Raw genomic sequence first — 20610 nt, 5'->3', positions numbered from 1 at the left:
AGAGCCCTGAAGTCTCTCTTAATGGCTTTGGGCTTTCTGTTCTCTGTATCATCACTACCAATTTAGAATAATATCAGAGGATAGTAGTCCATCTCTTGGACCAGGGAAGGAAGTTTTCTAGTTACCTCCTTCACCGATGCCCCTGGTAAGCAGCAGACCTCTCTGTGGAGCGGGTCCGGTCTGCAGATGGGTCCCTCCGTTCCTTTTAGGAGGGAATCCCCTACGACAATCACTCTCCTCTTCTTATTAATGGAGGATGTTTTTATGTTTTTCTCAGGATGGCGCAGCCTGGGGAAAGATTCTAGGCTGTGGGAGCCATCATCCTCATCCTCAGGGGTGGACTCCACCTGCAGCGCTTCATATTTGTTCTTCAGGGGGATCTGGGGTTTTGTTGTCTGGGTGAGGGGAGCAGGTTTCCTTCATCTGGCAGGAACTTGCTGCCATTCCCCCTCCCTTGTTCCCCCAACCTTGCAGTTTGCAGGTGGATGATGTTCGGACACACCAGCCCCAGCAGGCTGCTGAGTTAGTGAGAGGGCCTTGCTCCACTGGTCTATCTCCCTCTCACACTCCCTGATGGTCCTCAGCCTCTTCACCTCCTCTCTTAGCTCCTCCACCATGTGAAGGAGTTCCCCTACACGAGCGCAGCTTTCACAAGTGGAGCCAGTAACAGAGACACAAGCTTGTGTGGGAGGGGGCACTGCCTGCAGCCCAGGGTCTGGGTATCTGCACGCACCCACTGAGTCTCTGTCTGGGTGGCAGCATCCATCCTGCCTGCTGCAGCACATGGAGCAGCTTTAATCTTCTACCGGATGGCCACCATGGTCCTCAGTGTCTTTTGGCTAGTCTCTAGTCCCTCACTGCGCCCTGTCTGCTCGCCCTGCCCGCTCAAACTGCTGCATGACAATAACGTGTCCCACACCTCTTTACCACACTCCTCTTCGCTGTGCCCCCAAGGGACCGTTTAAATCTCCTGCAGTAGTTCAGGCACCGCATAGGACCAGCATTTGCCGGCTGTCAGGAGCCCAGCGCTGCCCGCTCCGCTCCCGCCTGGGTTTTTCTGGGATTTTCCCGGCTCCAGGAAGCCCCCACCGCCTCAAAATGTCCACCCCATCACAGAACTCACCGTCCTGCTGCCAGGTGCTGCCGACCCTCCCCGCTTCGTATTATAGTTAGTTCTAGAAGGATCTTTCCAGTCTCGCGCTTGCGCAGTGCTTTCTGGTGGTCGTGGGCCGGGGTCTCAGAGATGAAGAAGCCTTCATCTTCCTCATGAATCGTCCCTGAACTCAATCTGTGCGCAGGCACAGTCTCATCCTGGTTGAGTTCCAAAACCTAGGTTTTCCAACCTAGTGATTCTGTGATTCCGTGATCAGTGTCTTCCTTCCTTCCTTCCTTCCTTCCTTCCTTCCTTCCTTCCTTCCTTCCTTCCTTCCTTCCTTTAACCAAGTTTGTTTTCTTCTGCACTATTTCAAAAACCTGCACAAAGGTCAGCATCCATTGTGAAGTTTGTGTTCCAACAGCTGTTTTAGAGGGTACAATTTAGATAATGCAACAGTGGGACCAAAGTCACCAATTAGAGGTTTAGGCTAATTCTCTTTATGGTTCGTAACTGTCATTGTGGAAGAGGCATTGCATGACTTTGAAAATCCTTTAGTTCACAAGAATCTTGGCTTTTTTTTTTGTCTTAAAATGGGTGATACTGCCCTCATTGATATGTGAAGTAATAGCTTAGGCATTTCATAAAATAAAATGTGCTTATTCATGGTCCCGCTGCAAAATTTCTGCTAATGAAGCATCAGTAATCATACAATCACAGAATCATTTAGGTTGGAAAAGACCTCTAAGATCCTTGAGTCCAACTGTTAACCTAACACTGCCACTCCACCATTAAACCATGTCCCTAAGCACCATATCTGCACATCTTTTAAATACCTCCAGGTGTACCTCACTTCCCTGGGCAGCCTGTTAGAAGCACTTGACAATTCTTTTGATTAAATAATTTTTCCTAATATCCAGTCTAAACCTCCCCTGGCATGACCTGAGGCCATTTCATCTCATCCTATCACTTGTTACTTGGGAGAAGAGACCAACACCTGCCTTGCTACAACCGCCTTTCAGGTAGTCGTAGAGAGTGATAAGGTCTCCCCTCAGCCTCCTTTTCTCCAGACTAAACAACCTCAGTTCCCTCAGCTACTCCTCATAACACTTGTTCTCCAGCCCCTTCACCAGCTTCACTGCCCTTCTCTGGACACGCTCCAGGACCTCAGTGTTTTTGGTTTAGTGAGGGGCCCCAAGCTGAACACATGATTCCAGGTGCAGCCTCACCAGTGCTGAGTACAGGGGCACAATCACTGCCCTGGTCCTGCTAGCCACACTGTTTCTGATCCAAGCCAGGATGCTGTTGGCCTTCTTGGCCACCTCAGCACACTGCTGGCTCATGTTCAGCCAGCTATTGACCAACACCCCCAGGTCCTTCTCTGCCAGGCAGCTTTCTAACCACTCTTCCCCAAGCCTGTGGCGCTGCATGGGGTTGTTGTGGTCCAAGTGCAGGACCTGACACTTAGCCTTGTTGAACTCTATGCAGTTGGCCTTGGCCCATCGATCCAGCCTGTCCAGATCCCTCTGCAGAGCCTTCTTGCCCTCAAGCAGGTCAACACTGCTGTGCAACTTGATGTTATCTGCAAACTTACTGAGGGTGCACTCGATCCCCTCATCCAGATCATTCATAAAGATATGAGACAGAACTTGTGTAATAACAGTGTTTAGAGACATTTGTTTATAAACTAACCCACTAAAGTAAATTCACTTTGTTTTTATACACAACTTTCATAAATTATCTGTGAATTTTACAATATTAAAGAGGAAGTCAAGCTATATAGTCAGTAATAAAAGGATGATTTCAAGTAAAGACAGTAGTTTTCTCCTGTTACATAAAAAGAAATTACTGGTGGCTTGTTGAGAATTTCTAACACTTGATAGAAACTTAATTTGCTATAAAGGCAGTTGCTTTCCTAAGTAGAGAAAATTAATTTCAAACCAGGGACCCAGCAAACCGATTTAGTTGTGATTTTTAAGTGACTTTTTTTTTATAAAGTTCCCCAGGAAAGATTTCAACTCCCAAATCTAAAAATGAGGATTGTATTGTCCTCATTTTCTAGGAAGTGACTGTGTTTGTAGGGAAAGATTGTGGACTTAATATCCTTCAAGTTTCAACTGCAGTTAATCTTGCCTTACATGATATGTTTGTCCAAAAGGACCCAACACTGAGCCCCGGGGACACCACTTGTGATTGGCCTCCAGCTGGATTTAACTCTATTTGCCACCACTCTTTGGGCCCTCTTTAGTTCATATATATGACAAATATATCAATTGCCTTTTGAAATCATGACGAAAAGACCAAATTAAAAGTATCTTTATCAATCATATTCAGTTTTTAAAATAAAATTTAATGTCAGATTTGATTGAAGTCTGCAGCAGAGGATTAAGAAAAGCATGTGTTATCCAATGTTGCACAGTTACCTTCTCCCTCAGCTCACTCAGTCTGTGCTCTATGCTTCTGTCTCTAAAGTCAGCTGATGTCCCTATCCAGGACTTCATTTAATTTTTTGGCAAGATTAGTGGAGTTTTCTGATACAGTGTACTTACCTGCCAAAATTCACACTACAAAATACTAGAGGCGTTATTCCCTTCTCTTCCCACTGTATTTTAGGAATGATCTGTGCTTTCCATATCCAATAACACTGAGTTAAAGTAGGTACCCCGTTCTCATCACCAGATACTGGTTATATACTTTGAGTTTATGGTACTGCTGTTGGTGGATAGTTGCAGCGTTTAAAGTAGCCCAAGTAAAACTGCATTGCATGAAAGGATTAATTCCTACCCTGCTATATAGTAACATAAGCTTGGATAGCAGAAAAGAAAAAAGTCTTCAAAGAAGAAAGTGTGAAGTCTTAAAAACATGTTTCTAGACATCCTGAAATTTGATTCCTCTAGATATTTCTTACAAAATTATTGGAAAGAGTCCTACGGTCCTTTTATCTTTCACATTAGGCATAGCACTTTTAATGTTGCATTTATGCAAACCAGTGAGTGGTAAACTCCAGATGGGATTTTGTACACAGTTTACATCTGCACACTTTAAATCCCATCCTGGCAATTAGCCATGGATAGTCAGGTCTACAGTACTTAAGTTGTTCTGAGTGCTACTCTACCTAAATGGCTTTGTGCATGTTTGGGTGTTTTATTGGTTTATTGAAGGGAGACAGCACCCAGCTTTGGTCTTAGCTCCAGCAAAAAACATATTGTTGTACTTGTAGCACCAACTCATAGAATGATGTTTCCTGTACAAATATAGTCAGCATCCCACTGAGCTTTCAGTCCAAAAATATAGAATAAGAGGTAAAAGGATACAGAATGGCAGGATGGATTTTTATTTTTTTTTTGAGTATTTTTAAGCATGTGGGAGAATTAGTTAAATTGTCAGATGAGAGCATGAAAAAGGGAGAAAGACAAGGCTGGGGCAGAAGGGAATGACAGGAAAGGGTTTGTTGGCAAACAGTATGAAGGCTGGGATGGGGAGGGAGTTGTTGGCACCGCTATTTGATGCAAATAGCCAGTCAGAAAAATAAAGTTGGTGAAATTTATCATCATAGAGAATTAACCAAGTTTTTGCAAGAGGCTGTGAATATGAACTTGAATCAGAAAGCTAACTAAACTGAGTCCTTAAGGAAAATGAGAGGTAATCTGCAAACCAAGCTCCAGTGAATTTCCACCTGTGAGAATCCCGCGGTTACAGCAATAGATTGCAACCCACTATTTACCACAGATGTGCCCCTTATCTTCATGTTTTCCGTCTACTGCATTCTTTTCTTATTAACTCACGGGTCTTAGTAAAGATTCCAAGGTCTCAACAAGCTAGCAAGCATGAGAACACCAGCTGTTTTCTCTGTGCTTGCTGCTAATATCACGGGTATGTCAAGGCATCGGCCGCTTGTCCCAGTTATACACGCCACAGTAAAATCTTTCATGTCCACACAGGACCATGTTTGGTCTCCGTGTGTTTAGGAGAAGAGATCTCATAGGATCATTTCAATAAAACCAAAACTACAGGGTAAAGAGAGCTTTTGTGCTTCTGTTGGTCTCTCCAGACAGGAATAACGTTTAACATCTTCATGCCAGTCTGTTTTTTGAGGTAGCAGGTGTGCATCCATATTCTATCTCCATCCATTACAAAATGATAAATACATTTTGCCGTGGTGGGAGGAACCATGCAGTCAAATCAATATGATTGATAAAGCAAGGTTGACTTTATTCAACAGAAGTTAGGTTATATACTTATACTCGATTGCATCATCGTATTACAATTTCATTGATTAGTAAAAGCATGCAAATACATATTCATTGGCTATATTCATATTGCCCCCATGTTAATATTCATTAACTACTACGTGCTATTTTGCTTCTAACATCCTGCTATAGATTCTATGTTCAAGGTCACAATGTCCTGTTTTAATTACAATGTTCTAAACTACGTGCTGACTTATCTTAGAGTAAGGCTTAATGTTATCAAAAAGAATTGCTTGTACAGCCACCTGCTCTTAGCTCATCATTTAACAGCGAGATTGTTTATACAGCTCCCTCAAGGGAACATGCCCTTGTTCACTTAACCATTTCCCAACAACATTTTATTTATAAAAGCACCCCATTGTGACTGGTCCAGATGCTCCATGCATCCTTGGCGTAGACTATTTCAAAAGAGGGTACTTTGAAGACGCAAAAGGGTATCAGTGGGCTGGATCTAGCCCAGCGGTTACTTTGGTGTTTCACAAGCTGGTTGTGTCTAACCCTGCAAGGGGTTTGATCCCATGGGCACCTCTGGCCCATTTATTTAGACAACTGTTTAATATTCTCAGTCTCTACAGCTGCTGTACCAAAGGCTCACTTATACCCTTTGGGGGCTTTGAAGTACCCTCTTTTAAGATAATCAATGCCAAGGATGCAGGGTGCATTAGGTCCAGTCACAATGGGGTGCTTTTCCCATTTATTCCCAGTTAGGCTCACTTAGGCCTCGACTACAGTCACTTCTTGAGATCCCCCTGTCACTCCATAAACAGTGACGGATTCTGTCCCTTTATGATTCGATGGCAATAGGGTGCACTGCACACTGCTATCTACCAAGGCTTTGTATTTTTGTAGTTCTCTCGTGCCAGGCCATGGAATCCACACAGTCCAATAAACTCCACCTAGCTGGAGGCAGGGCCCTTCTAATTTGGAACATAGTACCCATCTAGGAATGGGTTTGGTTTGATCGCAGGGGGTTGAAACCCATTCACTAGAGACTGGAGCAACATTTCCCCTGAAAGAATCCACACGTGTATTTCCTTTTAACTTACGAACTTGTGACTCTAGGGCAGCAGTAGGTTTTCCATCCCATCTCCTCATGTCCTCTCCATGATCATGCAGGAAAAGCCACAGTGCATCGTGATGTTTGCTGGCTCTCTCAGGTTGGTTTCACAGGTGGACATCTTTTCTTAGTGGCTGTGATGTGGACCTGTGCAGGTGAGGAGTAGGATCTATTCTCCGTGTGGGACAATTTATCAAACAGTTTGTCAAATAAGCATTCAGATCTTTGTTCAGCTCTGTTGAATCTTTTGGACACTTTTTCAAACAGTTTCTCCAGAGCCGAGATGCAGGCCTGGAAAGGCCGAGAGAATCTGTCTGCATACTGGCAGAGTTTGTCAACCACCCACCATTGGGAGTGTCAACAGTTTCTCCCCAAACCATTGTTGACAATGTGTGGGCATACATTGGTGGGGCACTTGGCACAAACTTCCGCAGCAAAGCTTGGTGGAATCTTAGACTTACTATCCTTTGCATTTCAACTGTAATTAATCTTGCCTTACATGATATGTTTGTCCAAAAGGTACCTTATCTGTCCCTTTGATGGACTGATGTCTGTTATGGAACTAATTGGCCCTGGGCACTGCAAATTCCCTTCTTCCCTTGCTGGGCAAGGCTTCAGCAATTCCTTGTCTATTTATAATACTTGTTGTGGCAAAAAAATAAGAATAATAGCAGTATATGAAGGCATCTTACTCAATTTGATTGACTGTAAGCATTTGAAATTCAAGCCTGCATGTTTTCTGATTGATATACTGCATCTTTGGACAGACCTCTTTGATAAGATGGTAACTGACAGCGCACAGAAAACCTTATACTATAGAAGGTTATTTATGGGTAGATTTTTGTTCTTTAATAAAAGTACTTGTGGTGAGTTGACCTTGGCTGGTCACCAAATGCCCACCAGGCCACTCTATCACTCCCCCTCCTCATATGATGAAAGGCAGGGGGATCGGGGGACAGGGAGATCACCCAGCAATTATCGTCATGGGCAAAACAAACTCGACTTGGGGAAATTGATTTAATTTATTGCCAATTACCAATGGAGTAGGATAATGAGAATTAAGAACAAATCTTGAAATACCTTCCCTCCACCCTTCCCTTCTTGCCGGATTCCACTTCACTCCCAATTTCTCTATCTCCTCTCCCTGAGCAGCGCAGGGGGATGGGGAATGCGGGTTGTGGTCAGCTCATCACACATTGTCCTACTACCCCTTCCTCTTTGCACTCTTCCCCTGCTCCAATGTGGGGTCCCTCCCACAGTAGACAGTCCTCCAGGAACTTCTCCAACGTGAATCATTCCCACAGGCTGCATTCCCACAGGCTGCAGTCCTTCAGGAGCAGGCTACTCTAGTGTGGATCCCCCATGGGGTCACAAGTTCTGCCAGCAAACCTGCCCCAGTGTGGGCTCCTCTCTCCATGGGGCTACAGGTCCTGCTAGGCGCCTACTCCAATGAGAGCTCTCCATGGGGTCACAGCCTCCTTCAGGGCACATCCACCTGCTCTGGTGTGGGGCCCTCCACAGGCTGCAGGTGGATATCTGCTCCATTGTGGACCTCCATGGCCTGCAGGGGGATGGCCTGTCTCACCATGGACTTCACCATGGGCTGCAGGGGAATCTCTGCTCTGGTGCCTGGAGCAGCTCCTCCCTCTCCTTCTCTACTGACCTTGGTGTCTGCAGGGTTATTTCTCTCACGTATTCCCTCTTCTCTCTGCTGGCTGCTGTTATGCAGCAGTTTTTCCCCTTCTTAAATACATTACCTCAGGGGTGCTACCACTGTCACTGTTTGGCTCAGCCTTGGCCAATGGCGGGTCCATTTTGGAGCCAACTGGAACTGGCTCCGTAGGACATAGCTTCTGGCATCTTCTCACAGAAGCCACCCCTGTAGCTGCCTTCTCTGCTACCAAAACCTTTGCCACATAAACCCAGTACAGTACTCATCTGGGATCTTACCATTTAAGGTCTTGCCTATATTAATTAGATTTATTTTTAGAGAAATGCACAAAGCAGACAAGTACTGACAAGTGAAGTATCTCCCACCCATGCATGGTTGCTGTTAAGGGAAATGAGAAAATATGATAAATATATCCATGTAGGACTTAGATATTATTGATAGTTGATTGTGATAAACAGAGTATTGTATTAAGAATATAATAAGAACAGATGTTGGAAATTAATCTTTATGACAACTACAAGAATACTGCTCAACACGATATGCTTTTGTGGAATTTGCAGATCAAAATTCTGTACCTCGAGCTCTTACCTTTAATGGAGTTATGTTTGGAGACAGGCCACTGAAGCAAGAAATTAATTATCCATATGAATATGGAATGAGAGCTTTCTTAGTATCTTTATACATTTATGACTTTGATGTGGAGGAAACTGCTGTGATGAATATTTCTTCTGTATAAGGGCCTATTGTTAGTAAACTGTAATGCTTTTACGAACTCCAGTTTCAAGGTTGGGCATAACCTTCTCTAAGAAGAATATAGATGGCATCGAGTAAAATATTTCTACATCTAATCTTGAGTAAGCCCCAGTCCAGTTGAATCAACAGATTGTGCTAGAAATGTCAAACTTGGAACATAGGTATTAGATTTGATGATAACTGATGATTAAAAGGTCAACCTATTTTTGAGTATAGGCATAGACTAGATATAGGTATGAGTTAATGGAACAGCTTGAGGTTTTTTTCTTTGAAGTTTAAAGGAGAATAGATGTGTCTCAAGAAAGAAGATAAGTGACTTTTATGACTGGAGGAGGAACGTGACCTGTTGAAGCATCACTTCTGAGGGAGAACCGAAACGAGACAGTGGAGATGAATTATCAAGGTGGACTTTTGAGTTAATGAAGAATAAAGAACTAGGAGCACATGGAAAATCACCAAGAACTTTTCAAAGAAAATAGCTATTGTATAATTCGATGTCAAAATATATAAATATCTGATGATTTTGTGTGGGCCTTTGCCACTCACTGAGGTGATGGCCCAACTCTGAGTTGTGAATAAAGTAAGACTAAAGTTACCCACTGTCTGGTGAAAATCCTGTAACAGTCGCAAAGCATATTCTATTTTTTTATTTTCTAGCTCAGTGTTTCACTTGGCACTTTGGGGGCTATACCAGCAGCATTGGACCCTAACATTACAGCACTGGGAGAAATGCCACAGCCACCAATTATGGGGAATGTTGACCCATCCAAAATTGATGAAATCAGAAGAACTGTCTATGTTGGAAATCTGAATTCACAGGTAACTTCTTTTTTTTTTTTATTGGCAATACTAATGGAAGATGCAGAATTGTAATTTATTAATTATAATCTTGCACGTTAAGAATTTTTGTTAGTTGATGCCAATAGGAATTTAAGCAAAAAAAAAAAGATACTCTTTTTGGTTCCTAGTGATATTTCAAATTCTGAATGCTCCTTTGCCAATCAGTTCAGACCAGACTGTGGAATTCATTCCAGCAGGATACCAGAAAAATCACACTGTAGCTGTATTCAAGAAACATACTTATGATTGTATGTGTTGATCAAATGTCCAGCTCGGTTGTGTTAGCTGAACAGTGCCTCAGAAGTTGGTGAGATCATGGTAGTTGTCCTCCACGACACTGTGCAGTTGCTGAAGTACAGTAAGAAGGAATGATTTGTCCTAGTGGAAGTTGCAAAATTAGCATAAATATCTTTCAGTTTCTCTGACAGGAAATTTAGGTCTGACAGGAAATTTGTTTTTTTCAGCAATTGACTGAATTAATTGAAAAACAGTTTGCTTTTGACCGATGGTAATATAAGTATTTGATTTTTAGTTTTTTTGACTGTCGAAGTAGCTGCTAGAGTGTAAAAGTACTATTGATTGAAATAAAACAATCTGGAAGCTAGTAGAAAAACAGATACAAGCAAAGTCTTGTAATATTGTTTGGATTATTTTTTTCTAATTGTTTAAAATTCACAATCAATAGCTCGGGCATAGGTGTATAAGGAAATTCCTCATCAGTTTTTTGAAATGAGGTGCACGAAAAGTACAAAATCCTGTGCAAGTGCTTTTTTTAACCTAGATGTAGGACTTCAGGGCTTGTGGTTGCACTATTTTAAATTGTAGTATATTCCTTAAATTAATACCTTTCTCTCTTAAAGTTTAACATTACTAAATTCACATTGCCTGTGTTATAATGGTGAGATGTCTTTCCAAAATCTGCAACTCCTAGATTACCTGATATGTTGGACAAGTGGTTTTCATTATCTATTTTACTTCAACTGAGTTCTTCGGCTCTTTTTAGACTACAACGGCAGATCAGCTGCTTGAATTCTTTAAGCAAGTTGGAGAAGTCAAATTTGTGCGAATGGCAGGTGATGAGACGCAACCAACACGATTTGCTTTTGTGGAATTTGCAGATCAAAATTCTGTACCTCGAGCTCTTGCCTTTAATGGAGTTATGTTTGGAGACAGGCCACTGAAGTAAGAAATTAATTATCCATATGAATATGGAATGAGAGCTTTCTTAGTATCTTTATACATTTATGACTTTGATGTGGAGGAAACTGCTGTGATGAATATTTCTTCTGTATAAGGGCCTATTGTTAGTAAACTGTAATGCTTTTACGAACTCCAGTTTCAAGGTTGGGCATAACCTTCTCTAAGAAGAATATAGATGGCATCGAGTAAAATATTTCTACATCTAATCTTGAGTAAGTGAAAGCCATAACGGTGAGAGAATTTGCAAAGTCCTTGTTACTAATTAAGCTTTATATATGATGTGTATGTAATTAGTAGACCTTAATGTAGAGATGTGATCTGAAATAGAGAAACAGATTTCTAGATTTCTATTAGAAAAATATTCTAGCACAGAAATACTGTGCCACATTTATTTTAAATGGTAAGATTTGAAAGGAATAAAAGACAGACATTTTCAGATGTGCGTTAGGAAAAATATGTAGTTTTGCTGAACTTTGAAATTTTTAGTCATATGTGGAAGTTGAGGTGTTATGTGTTTTTCATTTTCCCCTTTCATGTGTTTGGGAGTTAAAGGTTTTATTTTTCCCTCATTTAGAATAAATCACTCCAATAATGCAATAGTGAAGCCTCCTGAAATGACACCACAAGCTGCTGCCAAGGAACTAGAAGAAGTGATGAAGAGAGTAAGGGAAGCCCAGTCTTTCATATCTGCTGCTATTGAGCCAGGTAGGTATATTATCTTTGTTACCTAACAGACATGTTCTGTGTGTACCCTGGCACATGATTTTAAGAGCACTTTCAAACACAGGAAAAGGATACTCAAAGCAGCAGAATAATAATCTTTTAGAGTCTGAACCAAAGTCTGCTGAGGTCACTGGTAAACTTTCTATTGACTTCCTTGCATTTGCATCAAACTTTTCAACCCCTTTTCTCCATCTCTTCCTCCTCCACTGTTTAGTGTTTGAGGAATAGAACTTCAATATTTGTACAATGGTCGGAATATGTAAAAGTATAGAAAGTACTAATTATTATTTACAGTTTATGCTTGTTTTCAGATTTATGCCCTCTAAATTTACTCTATTCTTTTGAGGCTATTATAAAAAAAACCAAAAAAAGTTATATTACATAATATACCAGGAGAATGTGTTGTAATCTTGTGCATTGTGGCAGCAACATAAATCCCATTCCCAACAGACCCAGCTGTTTATATTTATCTGGTTTGTGTGTACTGCTGCAGGATGGCTGCACTCAGTGAGTATATGCAATGACTTTCTTGGATGTTTCTGAAGGATATTTGCAAAGAAAGAAGATGTGTAAAGTGTAGGCCCCTTGCACTATATGTGGTACATTCCACTTGTGCCAGATTGTTAACTGGGATCTTTAAATGTTCTGAGCTTACACTGCAAAGTGGTTTTTTCCTCTCAGAGTCTGGAAAGAGCAGTGAAAGAAAAGGTGGTCGATCTCATTCCCGTTCTCGTTCAGAATCCAGGTCTAGCTCAAAATCCCGATCTAGAAGGAAAAGATCACACTCAAAACACAGGTAGGTATGTTTTTTATTTTGGACTAAGAGATCACATTGTTTTGCAGGGGGAGGGGTTGTGGTTTTGGTTGGTTGATTGGGTTTTGGGTATTTTTGTGGTGGTGGTTACTCAGATTTCTTACTGAGTTATGATACAAGTATCCTTGTAGAGAAGATTAGTAACTTGCACTGACCAGATCAGAATAACTAGGAACTTTGTCTCTGAACAGATAATCTTTTCCCCTAAATGCTAAATGTTTTCAGGATTACCTTCAGGTAAAACACACTAGAAGGTACTCTTTGCGCTATGTAGCATAACCATTTCTATAGTTTCATGGTACATTTTGTGCCATATAGCATAATTTCATTTTGTGACCTCTGTATTTGAAAAAGAAATAGTTGCCTGTGTTTTGTGGATGGAACATTACAAATGATTCCTGAAAGGATTCAATGTCAGGAATGTCTTCTGATCATTTACAAAATCAATCTAAAGATATTTGGCTACATTAAGTATAAAAAATAAAAAAGAAAAGAAACTCAAAATGTATATGATGGCTTATGGCTTACACTTTAAAAAGGTGAGGGTTGTCAGTGGGACAATCTGAGCTGGCCAGAGGGGCACACTACATCAATTATACCACCAAACAAATATGATCTAACTGCAGGCTTCAGTTTTGTGATAGTGTTACACAGTACATGTTACCTAATGGCATCAAAATATCAGGTACCTTTTTAATGCAAGAAGAATAATTTGTTCATTTCCTTATTGCTTGCTTCTCTTCTGTTTCTCTAACTCAGGGCAAAACTGAAAAAAAGAGTCTTTGTTTTGCGCAACACTGCAGTAATCTCAGTGCTATTTTGTACTGACACAAATCAAATTGATTTTTAGAAGACAAATTTGCATTTTTTTTACTTGCAGAAAATCTGTGCTTTAAACAATTGTTTAGAGTTATATGTTGTTTTTGTTTTTTTAAATCATTTTACTACTCTTAATGTCAGTTTTGAGAACATGCTGAAAAAAGACCAGGCTGATCTGTTGAGGCAACTTCATCCCTAAGAATAAACTGTCCTTAGCACTTTCCAGTTTTACAAAACCCCTAAATTGCTTTCATGTCTATGATATAAAATTTATTCAAGGTCTGATTTGGACTAAATTGTAATTAATTTTCCCTGTAATTAGTTTGTATTTCTGCAATGATGCATGACATGGAGCAAAGCTGTAGGTAAAACAAATTATCGCCTCTTCTCTCCTTTTGGTATATCTTACTCTGTGCGTCTTGAGCTGCAGAAGAAAAGTGGAGTTGGCATTTTTTGTATCCCCCTGTTCTTCAGGATTTATTGAGTAATATACATGAATTTCTGTCTTGGGTTAAGTTTAACTTCATCGTACCTTAACCTCTCAGGCAAAGTATCCAATGATGTGTTCTTTTGAAACGTAATGTTAAAATTTAGCTTTTTATTTTTTTTCCTATGGAATATAATATCCAAAATATAGGGAATATTTTGCGAAAAAGGAGTATAGTAGCTTTTTAAAGTCTTTCCTTCATCAAATCTGAGACTATACTATATAGGCGTAGCAGACGACGTTAATTGAATTTCTACTGGAATATCTACACATTATTTGCATTCTTTATTGTGTACTAAATCATAGAATCATAGAATAGTTTGGGTTGGATGGGACCTTAAAGATCATCTAGTTCCAACCCCCCTGCCATGGGCAGGGACATCTCCCACTAGATCAGGCTGCCCCAGGCCCCATCCAACCTGGCCTTGAACACCTCCAGGGATGGGGCATCCACAACTTCCCTGGGCAACCTGTTCCAGTGCCTCACCACCCTCATAGTGAAGAAATTCTTCCTTATGTCTTGTCTAAATCTGCCCCTCTCCAGTTTATACCCATTGCCCCTAGTCCTATCACTACAGGCCTTTGTGAACAGTCCCTCCCCAGTGTTCTTGTAGGCCCCCTTCAGGTACTGGAAGGTTGCTATAAGGTCTCGGAGCTTCTCCAGGCTGAACAACCCCAACTGTCTCAGCCTGTCCTCGTATGGGAGGTGCTCCAGCCCTCTGATCGGATTTGTAGCCTCCTCTGGACCCGTTCCAACAGTTCCATATCCTTCTTATGTTGAGGATTCCATAACGGGACACAATACTCCAGGTGAGGTCTCACAAGAGAGGAATAGAGGGGCTGAATCCTCTCCCTCAACCTGCTGGCCACGCTTCTTTTGAGGCAGCTCAGGATACGGTTGGCCTTCTGGGCTGCAAGCGCACGCTGCCGGCTCATCTTGAGCTTATCATCAACCAGCACCCTGAAGTCCTTCTCCGCAGGGCCGCTCTCAATCACATCATCCCCCATCCTGTATTGAAACCGGGGCTTGCCCTGACGCAGGTGTAGGACCTTGCACTTGGCCTCATGAGGTTCTCAGAGGCCCACTTCTCCAGCCTGTCCAGGTCCCTCTGAATGACATTGCGTCCTTCATGTGTGACAACTGCACCACGCAGCTTGGTGTCATCTACAAACTTGCTGCGGGTGCACTGGATCTCGCTGTCTATATCATGGATGAGGATATTAATCAGCACTGGTCCCAGTATGGGCCCCTGAGGGACACCGCTTGTCACGGATCTCCATCTGGATTTTGAGCCATTGACCACTACTCTCTGAATACGACCATCCAACCAGTTTCTTATCCACTGAACAGTCCACCCATCAAATTCATATCTCTCATGGGATGTTGTCCCATGACCCAGGAGGGGTGAGGAGAGCAGTTGTCAGTGAAGACTGAGGCAAAAAAGGTTGTTGAGTACCTCAGCCTAATCCTCATCCCTTTTCTTGAGAACTCTTATAATTCAAATTCATGCTAGCATATCCTTTCAACTGAAAAGGTAACTTGACTATATGCTTAATCACAGAGAGTGGATCAGAGTGGGGTTTTTTGTTTTGTGGTATGTGGTGGTGGGTTTTTTCTAAGTTCAATTAAATTGTGAGGCTGGAGATGAAAGAGGCCGGTTAAAGCCATCTTTCTTCATTGATCAAGACTGCAATAAGTGACTGGGCCTGGAAAAGAAGGAAAAAGTAACTAATTATTTTTAAAAGCTGCAAGGAACTGTCTATAGTAGATTTTATGCACTAGATTTACTAAGGACAGCTATCCTAATTAATAATATGAATTTATATTTTACAGAATATTCATGGAAGTTATTATGAAACATGAGTATTACTTAAATGGTGCATTGTTTCCAAGGGGAGTGTGTGCACCTGGTGAAGCCTAAAGTATCCATATTTACAAAAATCTTGGTAGGCAGTGTATTACTGAGGGGTAACTCTATCAAAGTTTATGCAGTGAGGCAAAATTTATGTGGGGTTTTTTTTCCCTTCTTGGTTGACCTAACTTTTATGAAGTTTCAATATTAAAATATTTTTCTTCTGTCATTGTTCATATAGAAGTAGATCTGGCAACAGGTTGCTCTCAAGACACAAGGACAGACACAGATCCAGAAGTCCCCTGAAAAAACAGTCTAGATCTAGGGAAAGGCGGAAATCAAGAAGCCGCTCTCACTCTCGGTGAGTTCTGTTGCTAAAAAGTTATACTGTTCTTCTTAGCACACAGTACAAAGTTTTTGAATAAAATCTAACAAACCTTTTAGGTGATGGCAAAGGATGGAATCTAACTCCTTTAGCCTGTCCTTAGGCTTTGTTTGTATGACAAAAGAATAGAAAGTAATTTTTTATGCTGAGTATGCAGGTTTGGGCTGGGATATAGTTAATTTTCTTCATAGTAACTCATATGGTGCCTACCGGGGTTAAACCACAACACTGAGGTACCTAAACCTTGATACCAAAGTCTAATCTACGTTTATACCAACATGCAAGCTGATTAAAGATAGGTAACTTTAATTGTCAGACTAACCAACGGATTAGGTATGTTCTGTGTAGTCTCTGTGACACACAAAAAAGTGGATGGTACTTCTTTATATCTGTTGAGAAGGTTGGATTCAAGCTGAAATTGATCCTGCATTCTGAGAACAAGTATAAATCTTCTGCGCATAAGCTGGGGTTTTTTGCCTTTGGCTATTTCATATTGACCACACATTACTGTAGGCACAAACGCATATGTCCCTTATGTGGCATATTTAAATTTCAGGATCTAATACATCTATATTTTACCTAGTCTATTATTTTTTAAGTCTGATTATCTAATTATTAAACTGAAATTCTAGTAAGATAATTCCTTTATCTCCTTGGATGTTAATATATTTTTCTGAGGGATAAAATAATGAATATTCACAAAACAAAAGTGCCTATGAAAGTAGCTTCATGAATAGAAGCCTTGGTACTTTTCTTTCTGTTTCATCTCTCTAATTCCCCTGACTAATTTAAAGGGAGTTTCATACTTAGTTTGTGCAGTTGTCTCCTGTTTTCTGAGGGGAGAAGTTTTGTGGGAAAGAAAACTGCAGATCTGTGGACCTTAGTGGGAACAGTTAGGAGTAGGCTACATAGCTGGGCTTTGTTGATGGATCCTTTTGACTCTCTGTTGCTGTTGTCTGGAGCTTTTTGAGATATCTGCTCACTGGAAGGGGCAAGTCCAATGAAATCTTTGTGATAAATAACTGGAAGGCACTTCTTGGGTCATTGTGAGACCCCTTGCTATTGCAGGGATTGTGTGCTGTTTCATCTTTATGATCTTACATGCCTTCTGCAAGACATCTAAAGAAGTATTTGCCAAAACCTGATAGGAACCAAAGTCTTCAGGTCACAGTCCATGAAACAAGATTATTATTTATTAGTAGCCAAACACTTGTTCCAATGAAGAAAGGTGGGGGCTGTGTGTAGGGCTTTTCATGTCTGAAGGAGTCTCTTTGAGAATCTTTACAAATCCTAGAATAGGTACCAATACCAATAGACACAGCAACTTGTGTCAGTCTAGTTCTCTTGGACATGAAAAGGTCTGCTGATCAACAACTTCTCTTGTGCTTTCTCCTGTTTCTCTCTCTGAACAGTTGTTCGTTTTCATATGTCCTAGAGGCAGGTCTAGGAGTTGAGTGTCTTTTCTCTTTGCTGGAAAGGAAAGATGGTCCAGAGTCTCGTACTTCCAAATAATCCTGTACCAAAATGAAATCCTCCAGCCAAAGCTGTGATCTAATACATTTTTATTTGGCTTGACTACTGGGACATCCACTGGAATTTTCGTCACCTTTTCTATGAACATGTATCATACTGCCTATCCCAAAGAAGCTGTCTTGTTCTGTTACCTTGCTTCTGGTTTTACTGTCTTTCTTAACAATTTATCAATAATTTTCAAATTCCTAATGACATTACAGATGATTGAATTATCTTGGTTGAGTTTTGACCTTACATTTGCCTTTTGAGGGAATTTGGTGACATTTTATCCCTATTTTTTTGTTTCTGTGTATTAATTGATGTTGAACTCCTGACAAAATGTATACAATTTATGTATGTATAGTAACATAGCTGTGAGGTGAAAAGACATACTCTTTCAAAGTGTAATAACATCACTTTGAAGATCACAGTTTGATTTGATTTTGGCCCCCCCCTCCCCAACTTGGTTTCCAAATTTTTCCTAGCTATATAGCCTCTCCCTCATGTGAACAGAGGTGGAAAATTTTGAATAATTATTATTTTTCAACAGAAACACATATTTTTCTCTTGAACAATTAATGTATGCTAAAGAGTTAGTTTTACTTTTTATTGGGAAGTTCAAAGATGAATTAATGGATTTGTGTCTGGCTTTTCACAGGGACAAGAAAAGAGACAAAGAAAAGGACAAGGAAAAAGGAAAGGCCAAAGAAAATGAGAAAGAGAAAGAGAAAGACCGAGACAAAGACAAAGAAAGAGAAAGAAAGCAAGATAAAGAGAGAAACAGGGATAAGGACAAGGAGAAGGACCAGGGGAGAGAGAGAGAGCAAAACAAAGATCAAGAGAGAGTCAGAGACAAGGACAGAGACAGGGAAAAGGACAAAGTTAAGGAGAAGGAAAAAGACAGGGAAGAGAGAGACCAGAACAAGGAAAAAGATGATGTTGAGAAAGAGGGGGAAAAGGACAGAGAGAAGATTAAGGACAAGGAGGAAGATAAGGACAAAGGAGGGGACAAAGAGGACAGAGAAAAAGAAAAGGAAAAAGATGAGGATAAGGAGAAGAAGGAGCGAGGCAGAGAAAAAGAGAAAGATGAGAAAAAGAGGAAAGAGAAGAGATCCAGAACACCCCCAAGAAGCTATAGCTCTTCAAGAAGATCTCATAGCTCCAGCAGGTTTGTTTAGAATTTTCTCATGCTTTTTTGGACTTGTCAGTACAGTGAAGCACCATGAAAAATGTGCATCCTAGTTTTTATGTATTGATATCGCCGTGTTACTTACTAATTCAGTTTGTAGCCTTTCTGTTTTGTAGATTTCCCTATAAAGTAAAATCTATTGCAAAGAGTTCTGTACGATGCTTGATAGAAATTAGTTTCTTGTTGGGCAGCTGGTGTTTGCTTCACATAACTATAGTATAGTCCTTGAGGACAGTAAATACATGGTTCTTATGTAATTTCTCTGCGTTGGAGCCATCCAAAAGTCATGATAAAGGGACATCAGACATCATCTTTGTCCAAGGATAGTTTCCTTGGCTGGATGGCTGAACAACAGGAAGCAAGCATGTCACTTAGCTATACAGAAAGTGAATGTATATTGGTTGGAAGATAAGGATACTTTGTTTAGCTGGATAGATGGCCAGGTGCAAGTAAAAATTAACATTCTTTAAGCATGCTGATAGTAAACAGGAAAGCAGTCAAGGTTAATCCAGTTGTTGATTTTGCTTCTGAGGGAGGGTAAGCTGGGTGGATAAATTCAGTACAGCAAAAGGATGCTGTGAAATTGATTATAAGCTTTGTAAGTGGACTAACTCATTCGTACTCCTACTCCTGGGGCCAACGTGGCCACAGCAAGAATCTCGCCCCTATTCCACAGTTCCACATTATCCTTACACTCAGGTGTAAGCTCTGTGTGAGAAAAGGCTCGCTTCACACAAGGTCGTCTTGAAATATTTATATGATCCATACCAGGTGCAAACAGGGTCAATTTGCCAAGATAACATGGACCCCCTACTGCTTTACTGGGGATTCCTGCCCAAGCCCTATCACCACAGATCAAAAAATAGCCTGGTGGCAACAATTTCACAGATCCATTGTTCCATATCCCTTTTCCGTCAAATACATTCCAATCATATTTCCATAACCATTTCCTCCACAAAACCAACTTTCATTGACAGGGATAAATGAGGGGGTTACATTTTGCCACATCAGCCAAATAGATTGATCATGCAAGCCAAACATCTGTGTGAGGGTAGCTGCCTCCCCTCCAAACTCTACACAACCTGAGGTAATATTTTTGGTATTGCTCACTACTGGAGACAAAGAACCCATTAGCTCTAACTCTTGTAAAGGTATTGGAGACACTCTGTTCAGATTGTTGATAATATGTCCTTGTAACATTGCATATGCAGCTATTGGACAGGCAGGTTCAGCCTGAACAGGGTTGGTATACAGGCCATGACAGGTGCTATTGACATTGGTCACGTTACCTATTATGGTAGTGTTTTTAACAAACAACACAAAATCATTGGGGTCTAAATACGGGACTCCAATCAAACATCTTCTGAACAGGTCAGTGACAGTTGCCAGGCCCAAACAAAAAGCCTGTTGACCAGACTGGTTTGCCCAGGTAACCCAGAAATTTTGTCATGGCAAAATGGAACTAATTCCCCATGCCCCTTGAAACATCCAGCTTATCATCAACCATCTATAAAATACCTCAGTGCCATCGCCTCCCATTCTCCCAACATTTCTTTTGATGTTGCCAGTCATCGTGGATTATCCTCTAACTCCTTGGGACAAATATGCCCACCAATGCCACACTTCTTGCTGTGTTGCTGTATTTTCTTATATAGTGCCCCTGTATCCAGTAACAGCTATCCCAGTGAATTTCCGCCCGTGAGGATCCCGCAGTGCAGCAACAAAGTGCAACCCCCCTGTTTTCCACAGATGTACCGCTTACTTTCACGTTTTCTGCCTAGTGTATTCCTTCCTACTAACCCATGGGTCTTAATAAAGATTCCAAGGTCTCAACAAGCTAGCAAGCATGAGAACATCGGCCATTTGTTCTGTGTTTGCTGCTAATATTGCAGGTACACCAAAGCATCAGCCATTTGCCCCAGCATACACGCAATACTGGAATCTTTATGCCCACAATTCAGGA

The 20610-nt window shown here is 41.0% G+C and overlaps 1 protein-coding gene across 1 annotated transcript in view; it reads left to right on the top strand.

The window, feature by feature from the left end:
* The window catches only part of LOC138733774 (splicing regulatory glutamine/lysine-rich protein 1-like), a 74101-nt gene that overhangs the window by 28482 nt on the left and 25009 nt on the right, over positions 1 to 20610 (top strand). The window contains exons 4-9 of the mRNA XM_069881267.1: positions 9483 to 9644; positions 10669 to 10847; positions 11440 to 11570; positions 12270 to 12384; positions 15803 to 15922; positions 18117 to 18626. Of these exons, the coding sequence (XP_069737368.1) occupies positions 9483 to 9644; positions 10669 to 10847; positions 11440 to 11570; positions 12270 to 12384; positions 15803 to 15922; positions 18117 to 18626 (1217 nt within the window). The remainder of the gene's footprint in view (positions 1 to 9482; positions 9645 to 10668; positions 10848 to 11439; positions 11571 to 12269; positions 12385 to 15802; positions 15923 to 18116; positions 18627 to 20610) is intronic.

Source organism: Phaenicophaeus curvirostris (assembly GCF_032191515.1).
Source record: "Phaenicophaeus curvirostris isolate KB17595 chromosome W unlocalized genomic scaffold, BPBGC_Pcur_1.0 scaffold_34, whole genome shotgun sequence".
In the NCBI taxonomy this organism is placed as follows: Eukaryota; Metazoa; Chordata; class Aves; order Cuculiformes; family Cuculidae; genus Phaenicophaeus; species Phaenicophaeus curvirostris.
This window is presented reverse-complemented; position numbering and strand designations above follow the sequence as displayed.